At 48.6% G+C, this 14,384-nt stretch overlaps 1 protein-coding gene across 1 annotated transcript in view; it reads left to right on the top strand.

Moving 5' to 3' along the window:
• The window catches only part of UNC80 (unc-80 subunit of NALCN channel complex), a 2,521,865-nt gene that overhangs the window by 71,895 nt on the left and 2,435,586 nt on the right, over positions 1 to 14,384 (top strand). Inside the window, exon 2 of the mRNA XM_086955549.1 lies at positions 13,917 to 13,965. Within this exon, the coding sequence (XP_086811675.1) occupies positions 13,917 to 13,965 (49 nt within the window). The remainder of the gene's footprint in view (positions 1 to 13,916; positions 13,966 to 14,384) is intronic.

Here is a 14,384-nt window from a genome sequence, read left to right on the forward strand (position 1 = left end):
TAATGCCCATTCATTCCTATGGGCTTTGAAGCCCATAGGAATGATTAGGCATTACCGATTCGGTATTTACTGAATCGGTAATTAAAGAATTCACAAGGGTGCAGGGGGTGTCACTTTGACACCCTCTAGCACCCCCAAAACGGGCATGTGTGCAATGTGGCACACAGACATGCCCTAAGGGCACGTCTGTCTGTCACATGGCACATGTGTACATGCACAGATGTGCATGTACACAGGAATCGGAATTTTACCATGGATTTGTATTCCATGGTAAAATACCGATTCTGTAAGCCATGTGCTAATAGAAAATTGGCTACCCACATAGCATTTTCGGTAATTTTACCGAATCGGTACATATTACCGAATCGGTAAATATTACCGATTCGGTAATTATTACAGAATCGGTACTTATTACCGATTCGGTAATAATAACGATTCGGTAAAATTACCGAATATGTGCACCTACATCTCCCTAGCCCTTTACCGATCGGAAACGGCCGAAAATCGGTATTTTCGGCCGATTCCGATCGGTAAAGGGCTACCTACATCTGGCCCCAAGTCTCAAGAAAATCAAAACTGTGGTCTTCCGTACTCAGGAGGGGACTGTAGTAAGCGAAGGTTGGCTAAATAAAGGGAATTGTTAGGATCTTGGCTTGGCTCGACTGCAATTTCGGACATGTGCATACATAATATGTTATTGGTATGCCCTGTAGGAAGCCTTCTCTGGGTTAACGATTTGCAAGCAGAGATGGGTAAGAAGGAGACACAGACAAAATTATCTTATCACCAGTAAATTGGCAAAGAGCATAGTGTAAATAAAGTAGAATTGGATCCCTTAGTTCTTAAAGGGTAGAGGACACAAAATATTACAAAAGAAAAAAGTGGTGAGCATATCTCTGTAAAAGATGTGGGACAGACAGCACGGCACCAGAATAAGAAAAAATGTGCTGGTAGGTGGGTGGGGGTTGAGAGTAGTTTGAGAAGTGGCTATACCTTGACTAAAGAGAGAACAGGCACAGAGTAACAGTAGAGAAGAGGAAGTGGAAAACAAATGTCAGCTGGGGGAAGATTTGACTCACATTCAAGAGAGGAATAAAACAAGGCAAGAAGAGTAACATCCTCCCCTCATACTCTGGTAATTGTATTAAATCAATCTCTAAATTACTGGAAGCTACCTGAAAATATTGCAAAAACGGACATGATTTTCCCCTTTTTCCAACAAGGGAAAGAGCATTGTCCTCCAAAAAAAGTAAACTCAAATTGATGGAGTTTTATGATCGAGAGGTGGGTGAAGTAATTGTACATGAAGCCGAGGGGTTTACAATCAAGCCATTCTCTTTTACATCATATTTTCTAGAAACTGCTCTTGCCTTCACAGCTTAACCTGGCTCAGGACACCAAAATAAATCATTGGCTTACACAAAGGCCATTCTCAGGTTTGACCATTATCTGATCTTATCACGTTTTTTTCAGATTTTACGCGTTTTGAGCCTGCAGAAACGCGTCTCTTCCTTTTGTAGCCGTCAGTTCAGTGGCAACATATCAAGTTAATTATTGAACTGCTAGTTAACGATCAACTGCAGGAGAGACAAGTGTTGAGCTGGACAAACATGCTTTTTTACACCAAACATTGTTTTCTCATACCAGACACAATTTAAAAAGCATCCATTTAATCAACTTTGAAGATGCCCAAACCGATATTTTATCTGATTAATTAAGGAGATTGGTTAATTACTTTTGAAATACTTTGCACAATATGCTTCATTCTTTTAACTTTTCCTTACTAACAAATCAGATTCAATTACACTGCAAGTTGGATTGTTTTTTCGGTGGGTTTTAAATGAAGCAGGGGGCAAAACATAGGTGTCTCTAGTACTTCACTATATACAAACACATACTGTAGACTTCAGAAATTAAAATATACAGGGTCTGAACTGAAAAGCGAAGGTCACTCTTTATGGCACAATTACACATTCAGATGGTTAAAATGAGAGAAGTAGAGAGTTTATGAGGAGGCATATACAGGATGTGCTTTAAAAGGTAGGATGATATAGCGATAGGCACAAGGTGTTGTGCCTCAATATGAGAACAAGTCTCAACAAGCAGCGACTGAATATCATTATGGGACTAAGAACTATGGTCACAGTATTTGCCACCTGATTCAGCCCAAACTAACATGTTGATACCTCTTCAGTTTTAAAGCGTTTTAATGTGGGTAACATAACAAGAACTAATCTAATACCCACTTCTTTGCTATATCCCCCTCACACACAAAAACAAAGGGCCTCATTTATGAGGCCGCGCGTCACTTTTCCGCCGCCGATGCGTAATTTTTTGTGACGCACCAGCAGCGTAAAAATGTGCCTTGTTGCACCATATTTACAAAGTGACGCATCTAGGTAGATGCGTCATTTTTTAAACCCCTGCGCTACACCATACCTGCGCCAGGTATAATATATGCAGGGGGGCCTTCTGACGCAAGAAAGGGTCATAGAAGTGACACAGCCACTTCTAGGACACAAATGCGTCAATTTCTTACGCCTGCCTCACAGCAGGCGTAAGACTGACGCAGGCCCTTTCACATGGAGCTTGCCCCATGTGAAAGGACACATTGCTGGAGTTGCGTCACTTTTGTAACACACTCCAGCAATGCGTCACTTTTGCGCCATCTTGCGCAATGATGCGTCATACTGTAAATATGACGCATCATTGGTGTCGCAAGGAGGGCGCAATGAAAAGTGAAGCATCGCTGTTTTCATGCAGCGATGCATCACTTTTCATGAATGAGGCCCAAAGTGTCCCCCTTCCAATCCTTCTTTCGAAGATGAGAAGAGGTTATGAAGCAATCCATCACTGCACTTTTCATCTAAGGAAGAGGGTGATGGAGCACTTGAGCACACGGGTATTATCACTCTTAAAACTTACACCTTTGATTTTAGGATTGGCCCTCTGTCTGCCACTCAAAAGGAGAATTCAGTTTTGGTGTCATAAAGGTATTTAAAGTTTACCACTCTTTGATGAAAGATGAGGTTTAGACTTTTCTTGTAGTTGTTTTGGCTTCTGTTTCCATGTTCCAGGCATAGGAAAATCTGATATCATCCACTGCCATATGGATTTGTTGGTGATTTTCCTGAATTGAACCAATGAGCACTTTTACATATCAATGAAAAATTATGAAAAGGATGAAATCGTAGGCAACACCAAATGAAACTTTCTGAGTTTTTGATTCAGTGGATCCTATATTCATTTTATGAATCTTTCTGTGGAGTAATGACTGGATCCAGTCTGAGACTTTTTTTTGTGATGTCAGCGCTCCGTTCCCTTTTGGATGTTTTAGTATTAAATCTTTTTATTTGCGAAAAAAAAGAAACTAAAACAAAAAAGAAAGGGCTCGTACATACAGCTGGGAAATAGCATAGTCTTTTACAGATAACAATGCTTCCAATGCATAGCAAGATCTGCCGAGCTCCATCCTAAGCAAAAGTCACAATGTCTCGTAGTCCTTGGGAGCCACAAGCTCAAATAGCAGAGTTTATCCAGCGCTCATGGAGCAACAAAAGGAAAAGAACATCGAACTGTAACTCATCTCCTTAACCAATTCCCAAAATCCCCAGCCCCCTCCCACCCTCCGGATCCTTCTTCCAACACCACACTCATCCCTCATACGTTCATCCTGATTCGTCGTTCACCTGTGACAAGCAGAGCAACCATAAATACCTAGGACAGGTCACTTCTCGGAATTCGGTCGCTAGTAGGGATAGGAAGGGCTGCCACACCTCCGCATATTTCGCCCCCCTCCCCCGCTTTCACCAAAGAGAGTTTTTCCATACCAAGGATAGACCAGAGTCGCCACAGCCAGTTCTCAAGGGTGGGGACTTGCGTGGATCGCCACAGGGCTAACAGGGCCTGTACGGCAGAGCCCAGCGCTATCGCTATCAACCGACCCCTAAGGGCTCTTAGAGGATAGGTTAGAGCATTAGGGAGCCCCAGTAGAACATAGGCCGGAAATTGCGGGATCTCCGTCTCAAAGTGGGCATCAACTTCATCCAGAATCAATTTCCAATAACCCTGTATATGACTACAGTCCCACAAAAGGTGTGTCAGAGTGCCCCTTTCCCAGCAGCCCCGCCAGCATAGTGTGTCCCCCATTTGGCCCATCTCATGCAAGCGCTCTGGCGTGTAATACCAATAGGTTACTAATTTAGTAAATGTGTCAGTCAACCCCATGTGATAGGTCGAGTGTCTGGTGCGGTAGTAAATGTCCTCCCATTCTTTGTTGCGCAGCGTCCGCCCCAGTTCCTTCTCCCATCTTGCCCGTCCTGTATTATAAACGCGCAAATATCTGTCCAGGAGGAGTTGATATATGTCTGAAATGAGTCGCTTATCTGTAGTGCGCGAAAGAAGCCAGCATTCATATTTACTGAGCTTGCGTGTGGCGTCTCCACGGACCTGGGTTTGAAGCGCCCAATGTCGGACCTGTATGTACCTAAGGCGTTCGGCCTCTGGGAGGTCATAGGTCTTCCGGAATCCCTCAAAAGGCATCACTCCCTCACCTGAATACATGTGAAAGAGGCATCGGCATCCTGCTGGGCGCCACCGTGCAAAAGCCTGTGCAAAAGCCTGGATATCCCCACCCGGGCCGAAGTCAGGATTCTCCAACAGGGGTGTGAGGGGAGACGGGAAGGTTGTCAGGTCGTGCAGGATGCATGTTCAATCCCAGACCTCTAGCGGTACCCTCGTTATGAAGGAGGCGTATAGGTTAGGGGGCCGGTGTTGTCGCCGCAAGAAAGGCACCTCCTGGAGGGGACGCCACGCGACTGCTTGGTAAGCATGGGCGGAAAATCCGTTTCGCTCGCGGATTTTGCGGATTTTCGGTAAATTCGCAATCCGCGAGATTCGCGAATCTCCCGCAAAATCCGCAAATCCGCGAGCAGCGGATTTTGCTCGCACTGTTCGCACTGTTCGCGTGAGTTCCTGCCCCGCGAATAAGTGCAAAATTGCAGAAATACGATCTTAGCAAAACTGAAAGTAACTACTTACCAGGTTCAAAAGTTCAGGCTCATCATTAGTAGCCATTTCCTGTAGTGCTTCCTGAGGGGCCCCTCCAGAGTTCAGTTGCCAGTTGAAACTATTATGTGACCCTGCTCTGAACCTCAGAATAGTTACACATATGCCACAAAGGTCCTGAATTACAGCTAAGGGAGACAAGCAGGAGCCAGGCTGGAAGTTCAAATCCATTAATCAGCCCCTAATGCATTATTGTCAGTTGGGGCAGGGCAGGTGTTGTAACAATGAAAGCACTTAGCAAGTGCAAAAGATCACTAATCAGGAAGCACTAAGGAAGCAGGTGCCAGCTAAAAAAATATTCTGTGACACATTAATCAGCCCCAAATTTATTCAGGTCACTTGAGGCAGGGAAGGTGTGCTTGCGTTGCCACAATAATGTACACTGACTGGACAACCAGAGGGTGCTGTGATGAAACAGAGGGTGGCATGGGTGGGCCAGAGGGTGGCATGAGTAGTCAGAGAGTGGCAGTGGTGACAGAGAGTGGCAGTGATGAAGAAGAGTGTCCCAAACAGGCTGGACACGTAGAAACAACAAGTTCGCGAAACTTGCGACCCGACAGGTAAGTTCGCAATTTGCGACATTGTAAAAAACCCTCGCGAACTGGCAGAAACCCGCGCAAACACAAAAAAAAAAAAATCCGCAAATTCGCGAGAATTCGCGGATTTTGCGGATTGCGAGTTCGCAAATCCGCAAAATTCGCGAACGCGAGATTCGCAAAATTCGCCCATGCTTACTGCTTGGTCCTGGAACAACCAATGGCGCTCCGATTCCCATTTGCTATATTCCACTAGGGTCCTGAGTTGGGTCGCTTGGAAATAGAGATGTAAATCTGCCAGGCCCAGCCCACCGCTCTCCGGGGGAAGCATCGCTAGCCTCAGCTTGAGCCTGGGCAGATTCCCGTTCCACACAAACTGAGCCAGCTCCGATTGTGGGCTATCCCACTCCGGGGGACGGAGTGGGATAGCCCAAAAAACGTATAAAACTTGCGGGAGGATTGTCATCTTTACTGCTGCCACTCGGCCCAGCCAAGACAGTGGGAGGTGCCGCCACCGCCCGACCTCCGCGCGGATAGTGCGACTAAGGTTAGCGTAGTTGAGACGCACCGTTTCTGGTAGCGTGGCCGCCAGTTGAATGCCCAGGTAGGGGACTGCACCGTCCGCCCATTGGAAGGGGAATTGTGCTTCTAGGGAGCCCCGCGTGTGTGCCGCCAAGAAAAGGTCAAGGGCTACTGATTTTGTCATGTTAACCTTAAAGCCAGAGGCCCTTGCAAATGCATCCAGGATGGCCGCCCCGGACGGCAGGGATGCCGCAGGGGAGGCAAAGGAAAGCAAGACGTCATCAGCGTATAAGCTGATCGTGTGAATATAAGCCCCAAATTTAATCCCCTTAATGGTCGGATGCGATCGCATGGCCTGTGCCAGGGGTTCCATATACAGCGCAAAGAGCAGGGGTGAGAGCGGGCACCCCTGCCGAGTTCCGCGTTCGATGGGGAATGTGGGCGATGAGCAGCCATTCACCTGAACCGCCGCTGTGGGGAAGGTATAGCAGTTCAGAACCCACGTACGGAATTTCCTAACCCTGCCTTAATGAGCACCTGTTCCAAGTACGGCCAGTGGACACGATCGAAGGCCTTATCCGCATCAATTGCCAACATCTTGAACCCTCCCAGCAACCTGGAGGCCTGTTCCACTAAGTGGAGCGCCCTTTTTGTGTTGTCGACCGTCTGTCGCTCCGGGATGAAGCCGGCCTGGTCCGGATCTATCAGACCCGGCATGAGTGGACCCAGCCGCTTCGATAATATACTGGTGTAGAGCTTCAGATCTACGTTAAGTAACGAGATAGGGCGGTAAGACCCGCATTGCGTTCGGTCCTTCCCCGGTTTGGGAATGACCGAGATCATGGCACTCATCAGATCTCTTGGGATGGCGCCCGGCTCTGAGTTAAAGAGGGCAGTCAATAATGGAGCAACCTGGGGGCAGAACGTTTTATAAAAGGCGGCGGTGAAGCCATCCGGTCCCGGCGCCTTGGCCAGCTTAAGGCGGGCAATCGCGGCAATGACTTCTTCAGGACGGATCTCCCTGTCAAGGATTTCCGATTGTTCTGTCGATAAAGCCGGTAGGGACACCGAATCCAGGAAGGCCGTCCCATCCGCTGGATCCAGAGCAGCCCCCTCATATCATGTAGTATAAAAGTCACTAAATGCCTGCGCTATAGCTCCGTCCTCCGTCACTGTGACCCCGTCCTGTGTGTGTATTTCCTGCCCCGAGTGTCGCTGCTGCTGCTCGCGGAGGGCCCGACCCAACAGTCTCCCGCATCTGTCGCCTCCCGTGTAGTATGCATGTCGAACCCGTAGAGCCGCGTATTCTGCTCTATCTTGATCTAGTGCTGCTAACTGTTGACGTGCCACTCGCAACTGTTTCCACACCGCGGCGCCCCAGTCCTCTGGTGTACCTGCTCCAATTCCTTCGTGTGGGACGAGAGCTCATCCCTCTTACGGGCCCTCTCCTCATTTTCTGCTGCAGCGATTGCAATGAACTCGGCCCGTATGACTGCCTTGAGTGCTGCCCAATGTGTTGCATGTGAAGTGTCTGTTGGATTGTTGTGTACCAGGTATTCGGCTATATGGGATGTCGCTTCCTTGATCTTGGCCACAACCCCCTGTCTATGCAGCAGCGTGTCCCTCAGCCTCCAGCAACGGGCGCTGCGCCCCACCGGCGGAAAGGTAAACACCGCTGTGAGTGGTGCTGCCACTCCTATCTCAACGCTTGACGCCAGCGCTCTAAATGAAGAAGATGTTAGAAAATAATCTAGGCGCGCATAGGTTTTGTGGGCGTTGGAGTAATACGTGTAGTCCCGGTCGCCCGGGTGGAGGGAGCGCCACAAGTCTGTCATACCCAGTTCTGACAATCTGTTCCGTCCCCCCTCCGATAAAGTGCCTGTCTGCATGGATCGCTGCGCTGACCTGTCAAGGAGGTTGTCAAAAACTAATTTGAGGTCCCCCCCAACCAGAACGTGTCTATCAGGCGCAGCCGCTGCTTCAGTAAGCACTTGGTGAAAGAACTTCTCCTGCCCCTCATTTGGCGCATAAACCACAATCACCGTGAAGGTGTGAGCTCCCAGTGAGAACCTGCAGGATAGGAGTCGCCCTCTAATGTCCGTCCCCCGGTGTAACAGCTTCCCTTTAAATCGCTTTGACACCAGGATCGCCACCCCAGCCGTCTTCGTGGTCGTGGATGAGAAAAGTTGTGTCGGAAAGTGACGGGATTTAAGCCTATGACAATCCTTAGTTAGTAAATGCGTTTCCTGGAGGAGACAGATATCCACTTTTGAATTCTCTAGCAGGGACAGCACCGCCCGCCTCTTAACCGGATTGTTAAGCCCACGCACATTCAACGTGAGCACACTCAACTCAGTCGCAGGCATAAAGAGTCATTCCCCACACGCGCTCTGAGAAAACTTCCGACGGCCGAAACGTCAGCCATGCCCAGTCTCGCAGCTGCCCCGGCCACCCAGGACCCTCAGATCTTCGCTAGTCGCCGCACCCTTTCATTCCAACAATCACTCGGATCCGGAGTTCCCCCCATACCATCAACACCCCCTTCCCCACAATAAACAAAACCCTTGACAGTCCCCCACCCTCCCACAAACCCAAGACACCAACATTGATAGTCCTTCATCCAGAGATGAATGGGAAATGTCTCTCCCGGCCCAGAAACCCCCTTTTCTGGACTGGCCAAAGAAGCAAAACAATCTCTCCCCACCCTTCCATCGACCAAGGAGTCCACCCACCCTCCCCTGTCCCCAACTTGATGAATACAACAAATAGTCCTGTCCGACGTCCACAGTTGTAGACGAGTAGGTAGGGTCACCTCCCGGCGAATGTGTCGGAGTCCAATACCTCCACCCCCGCCGCCGACTCAATCGGCCCCAATCCCCACTTTCTCATCAAAAGCCCTCGTGCCCCCTCATCGGTGGTCATCCGCTGTCGGAGGTTGCCAGTCCCAACGCTACAGTTTCCACCGCAGCACGACGACCATCTTCGATCTCCTGCGCAGCCGGGCGCTTCGGCCTGTGCCGTCGCAGTTGCTGTTTCCATTGTCCAGGGGCGTCCGTGCCATTTGCTCCCTCTCTAGGCGGATCGTCATCCTCCGTCGGTTCCACGAGGCCTAACAATTTGCAAGCGTCCCTGAAAGACCGCAACTGGTGAACCTTGTTGTCCAGCTTAAATACCAGGCGAAAGGGGTGACCCTAGCTATATGGGATGTCGCGCCGTCGCAGTTCTGCCGTGATCGGTCGGAATGACCGTCGTTTCTCCAGGGTGATGGCGGCGAGGTCCTGATATAGAGTCGGCGCCATATGAGATGGTTCCCATCTGGCGCGCTTTGATAAGGATCTCTTCCTTCATGTGTGGAAGTCCTGCACGCAGACCAAGATGTTGGCCGGCTGGGTCGAGGCCGCCCTGGGCGGGCCCGTCCTATGGGTCCTGTCCCACCGAAGCGTTGAGTCTGCCAGCCGGCCCAAGATGTGGTTGAAGAGGCCCTGGGTGAAATGGAAGAGGTTGTCCGTGTTGGGAGCCTGCTTCACTCCCCGAATTCTGATGTTGTGCCGCCGGGAGCGGTTCTTCAGGTCCTCGGCGTGAGACTGGAGGTCCACCTGTTGGTCGTGAATACGGACTATTTCTTGCCATAGCGCCTCTATTTTTACATCTCGTCCATCGCTTTTGGTCTCTAGGTCCGCCACCCTTTCTCCTATGGCGTCAGTGTCGCGCTGGACTTCCCGTATTTCCTCCTGTAGTTCCCTCTTCAACGCGTGGATGTCCTCTCGCAGGCCAGCGAAGAGGGATTCTTGAAAGGTCTTTGTGTTAGTCTCCTCAATGTCCGCCTTTCCCGAGGGCGGAGAGTCCGTGGTCTTCTTTTCCGTGCCGTCCCGTTGGCTGGACGTAGCAGTGTCCGTCCGCTTCCCCATTGTGTTGGGGGTGAATAGGTCCTTGATAGTCCTGTCCTTCCGGACTCTCCCCAGGACATGTCACTCCGGGCCTCCCCGGCCCGGACACCACCAGTGCTGCTTGACAACGCGGGCTCCAACAACGAGGGTGCAAGGAAGCTCGACGGGTCAGGCCGTTATTCAGGGGAGCTCACCTAGGACCACGCCGTGAACCCGCCTGTCTCCACTCCGGTGCCGAGGAGACTCCTCTCTGTCACTGCCCAAGCCATCGGGCCTCCAAACCTGGGCCGGGACACTAGTCACTGATGTCCGGCTGCTCCTGTCCGGACACTGGCCTCTATGTGCCCACTGAGCGCCTCCGGGTTCCGCCGCAGCGCTGGGGCCTGGCAGGGCTTCTAGGACGCCACACAAGGGCCGTTCTGCATTCGCGAAGGCAACCAGCGCGTTACCCAAAATGGCAGACGCAAGCTCCAGGCGCCACAGGCCGCAGCAGCCCTCTCTTCGAGTCCCCTGCGGGCTCTACGTCGGCATTTCCGACACCCTCCGGGTCCGGTCGACGCGCCGATTATCTCAGCCGCCACTCGGGTGCGATTCTTCCCCGCTGCTCCTCACCTCAGTCCCCGGGGTCTCGGGTCTGTGTTCTATCCGCTGTGGCCCGCAGTCGGGCCCACTGTGCCTGGCCGCCCGCCAGTCCGCCGTCGGAGATCTCTGCCTCGGCCGCCACCACCGCAACCGTGCTGTCGCGGGTCAGCAGTAGCCCCCAGACAGTGTCGTCCCAGGGCCTTGCGCTGTTAACGCGCGGGCCGGACCCGTTGTCCTGCTGTCAGCTCTCACGTAGTCCGCTGCCGCCTGAGGTGCCACCCAGTCGGACTGCCGCGTCGGGCCCAACGTCACGCCCCGCGGCTCCTCTCCGCTAGGCCCAACCCGGCCTCGCTCACGGCAACACTCCTCCCTCGGTTCCGGGCGTCCCCAGTGTCGCTCGGTTCTCTCCTCCGGGTGCAGACCTCTCCCAGCGGTAAGCGCTCTCCGGTGGGGCCCACTGACAGGGGATTGAAGCGCTGCAATTGTGCTATAAAGACGGCCGGCGGCGGGAGCTCTCGGAGACACGTCCGCTCACACCGCCATCTTGGCCACGCCCCCCTTTTGGATGTTTTAGGAGGATGTAGGGGCCACTGTATCATTTACCATTGATAGGAGTAGTAGGATTAGAGCTGCATGATGATCCTCATCTGGGGCATTAAGATGGTCGTGCATTATCTTGTCTCCTTTGGTTACCATCCCTCTCATGGATCTGAATCCTTGTTGTTGATTGTTGAGTAATTTGCATTGTCCTATATGTTGTTGCAGTCATCCCATTTCTTCCTTTTGGATGACTTTGTTGGGATGAGCGAATATAAAATAAAGAGTTGGTTGATTGAAGCTTCCGTCTAGTGAATGGGAACTATCCTAAAAGTTAGGGAAGCAGTGATGAGATCTGTAATGTTGTGTTGAGTATTTGAAAGAACTACGAAGCAGAGATTTCCACTGCTAAGTAAAGGTTTTGTTAATATATTTTGACTTGTTTACCTCTGCTGATTGCAGGGATTAGATGACACAGAAGAAAGATAAAAGTGCTGTAGGATTCATTGGAGTTCATTGGAGTCCTAGTGCACTTCTTAGGGTTCTTTTGTTTATCTTGTAATTAAAAATTGTTGTTGTTATTTCAGATTCAAAATGAAGGATTCAATTAAGTGTTTGGCTCTTTAATACCAAAAAACACACCCTTTGTCCTCCTTCTCCTTTGTATTCTCTGCTTTATATTTGACATGGTTTTACTTCTTTCGTTTTTCTTCTCTTCTTCATGTAAGCAGGCTCCTCTTTGGGTCATTTGTTAAACCACTTGAGACCCCCAGTTGGTCTTTTCATTTTGCCTGGGACACTTTTTTCTAATGTCATGACTTTGTTTTATAACAAGTTTCTGGCAAGTCCCAGATGCGTTTTGTGTTGTAGTTTTCTTTGGACAACATTTCATATGATTAGGAAGTGAGTTTCATCTACTCTGTTCAATGGTCTGCTCCATTTTGGTGGACATATCACAAATTAAAGTGACAGAATGTAATGAGCACTAGCTATTATAATTGCAAAATTGGCTGCTAATGTGAAAAGTAAGGTCAAGGGTATGACAGGCCGTATGCCGGGCCCTTCATCAGATGGGGGGTTGCTCAGGACCTCCATCTTGTCCACAGTCTCACCCCATTATTTGTTTTCTGGTTCTTTACCCATGGACTGTATTCCAAAATCGCCAGAAGGCTCTGTGCAAGTGTTTGTCAATCTATTGTTAGTTTGAGTGTCTGTCCTTAAAAGACTTGTAGTAAGCATCTCTTGTTGTGACAAGAATCACAACAAGGGTGCGTTTGCGTACATTACACACTGGTGAATATTGTCAACTCACGTCTTCCTGGCCCTGGTTTTCTGGATTAGTTTGTTATCCTCTTATAGCAACTCTGCCATAATAGTACATTAATTGTCTCTGAGCCATGCTTCTTCAAAGTATGTAATTAGACATTCCTGTTCCCTGATAATGTTGTGGGTATTGCATGGGTATTTCTGTTCTGAGCAGGTGTTAACTTGATTTCAACGTGCGGATTTATTTCCACTGTGGAGTTGGAATGGTTGAGCGTGTGTTGGTTTGGCTACTATCTAGTTCTCCTTCCCACTCTCTGTGGTCTATGGTTCGACTCATGCCTATGGCATTGCTCTAATTTAAAAACCAGTCCTTGTGTGATTCTAGTGTTGTCTGAGTGCTGTACCTTCCACTTCCCTCCGGTTCATGAGTATCACTGTAGTTTTTGTTTAACACTTTGTATGTTTTGGTCACTTGCATCGAGGCTGGAATTTAGGTTTTCTTCCATGGTGTTGGTGGGTAGAGGGGGTTTTGTTTTATTGTTTGAGGTTCTTTTATAGGATGCTTTTGTTTAACACAGTGGCTGAGCGTTTCTTGTGTTTATGTTTTTTTAATAGGTTTGGCTTTGTGTTTTTGTGGCTTTATAGATCTGTTTTGTCTGTCTTTTATATTTATCAGACTACAGATAATATTTTGTCTGATAGCTCTCCTGAAGCATACTCTGGTAGCTTTATGTCCTGAGTTGAACGTGAATTAGATTTCTAATTTTGGCTCAAGCTTAATTTGAAGTTTGAATTTTTCCTACCTTTTTCAATTGAATTATACTGCTGTTTCAGTTGTATCTTTTTTGGTGAGACTTTTCTGAGACTTATGAAATGGTTTGTGTTTAGTGTTTGTTCAGAAATATCTGAGTCTCTTGTTGATGGGGCGTGAGCGAATGGTGTTGTTTGGCTGTTCAATAGGTTTTCCCCTTATTAATTGGTTCTTGCTGAATATCATCTCATGCCTCCCATTGTAAGTCTTAAAAATGTGTTCTAGTTAAGTTCTCCTGCTCTTTCGCCCAATTTCCTCAAGATATTTGCACATAATTTGAATTATCTCAGATTTTTTTTGCTTGACTCGTTGATTGTGTATTTTTGCCGAATGGCAAGTGATCTGCCTTATCAAACTTTATTCTGCCAAACAAAAACACCTTCCCCATCATTGTGAAAATTTGATCAAATATGTCTTCCCAAGCAATTACGAAACATATGTAGAACAATAAGTCACAATGCTTCATCGACGAAAATGGTAATCAGGTTCTCATTCTCAGTTCTAATGAGTAGAAATTAGTCATCGTGCTGAACTACAGTTCAGCATTCAGGCAATGTCTTCTGTGAACTGCACTTGTACCAAATGTGGAAGGGGTTATGTAGGAAACACTTGCACGCAAAGTGAATCGCTGTGGTTGTTAGCTTTTTGTATTGCTTCTGTATACTAAGTACTGATTTGATAAAACACTATTATTTTTTTTTCTATTAGTGCATTTCTGAGACCAAAGCTGGGGAAACAGTATGAAGCCTCCTGTGTGGTAAGTGGTTGTCCGTTCTTTTTCATGTTCTTGGCTACCGGTAGCTCTGAAAGAATAGAATACTGGAAAATGTGTATATGTTTGGTTAGGTCAAAGTTACTATTCTAACTCCAATCCCACAAAAATTGAGATAGGCTCATAAATTTGGGGTGGGGTAGAGCCAGAGGGTAAACCCAGTACATATCTGCTGTAGGCTCCTGGTCAGTTGAGGTCGTGGTGGCTGACTGGGGGAGTCACTTTCCTGTGCCACCATGAGGGAAGCAGATGGTCTTTCCATGACGGAGTTCAACATGCATGGGCGCCATCCTGGGTTTGTATAATGAGCCCAATTCAAGATGGAGCCTCACAATGTAGCTCCAGTTTTAACGTAGGCTTAGATGGTGGGTTTTCAGTTCCCGTTTCCCTCCTCTACTTCTAGT

The sequence above is a fragment of the Lissotriton vulgaris genome, chromosome 2_1, assembly GCF_964263255.1.
Source record: "Lissotriton vulgaris chromosome 2_1, aLisVul1.2, whole genome shotgun sequence".
Taxonomy (NCBI): domain Eukaryota; kingdom Metazoa; phylum Chordata; class Amphibia; order Caudata; family Salamandridae; genus Lissotriton; species Lissotriton vulgaris.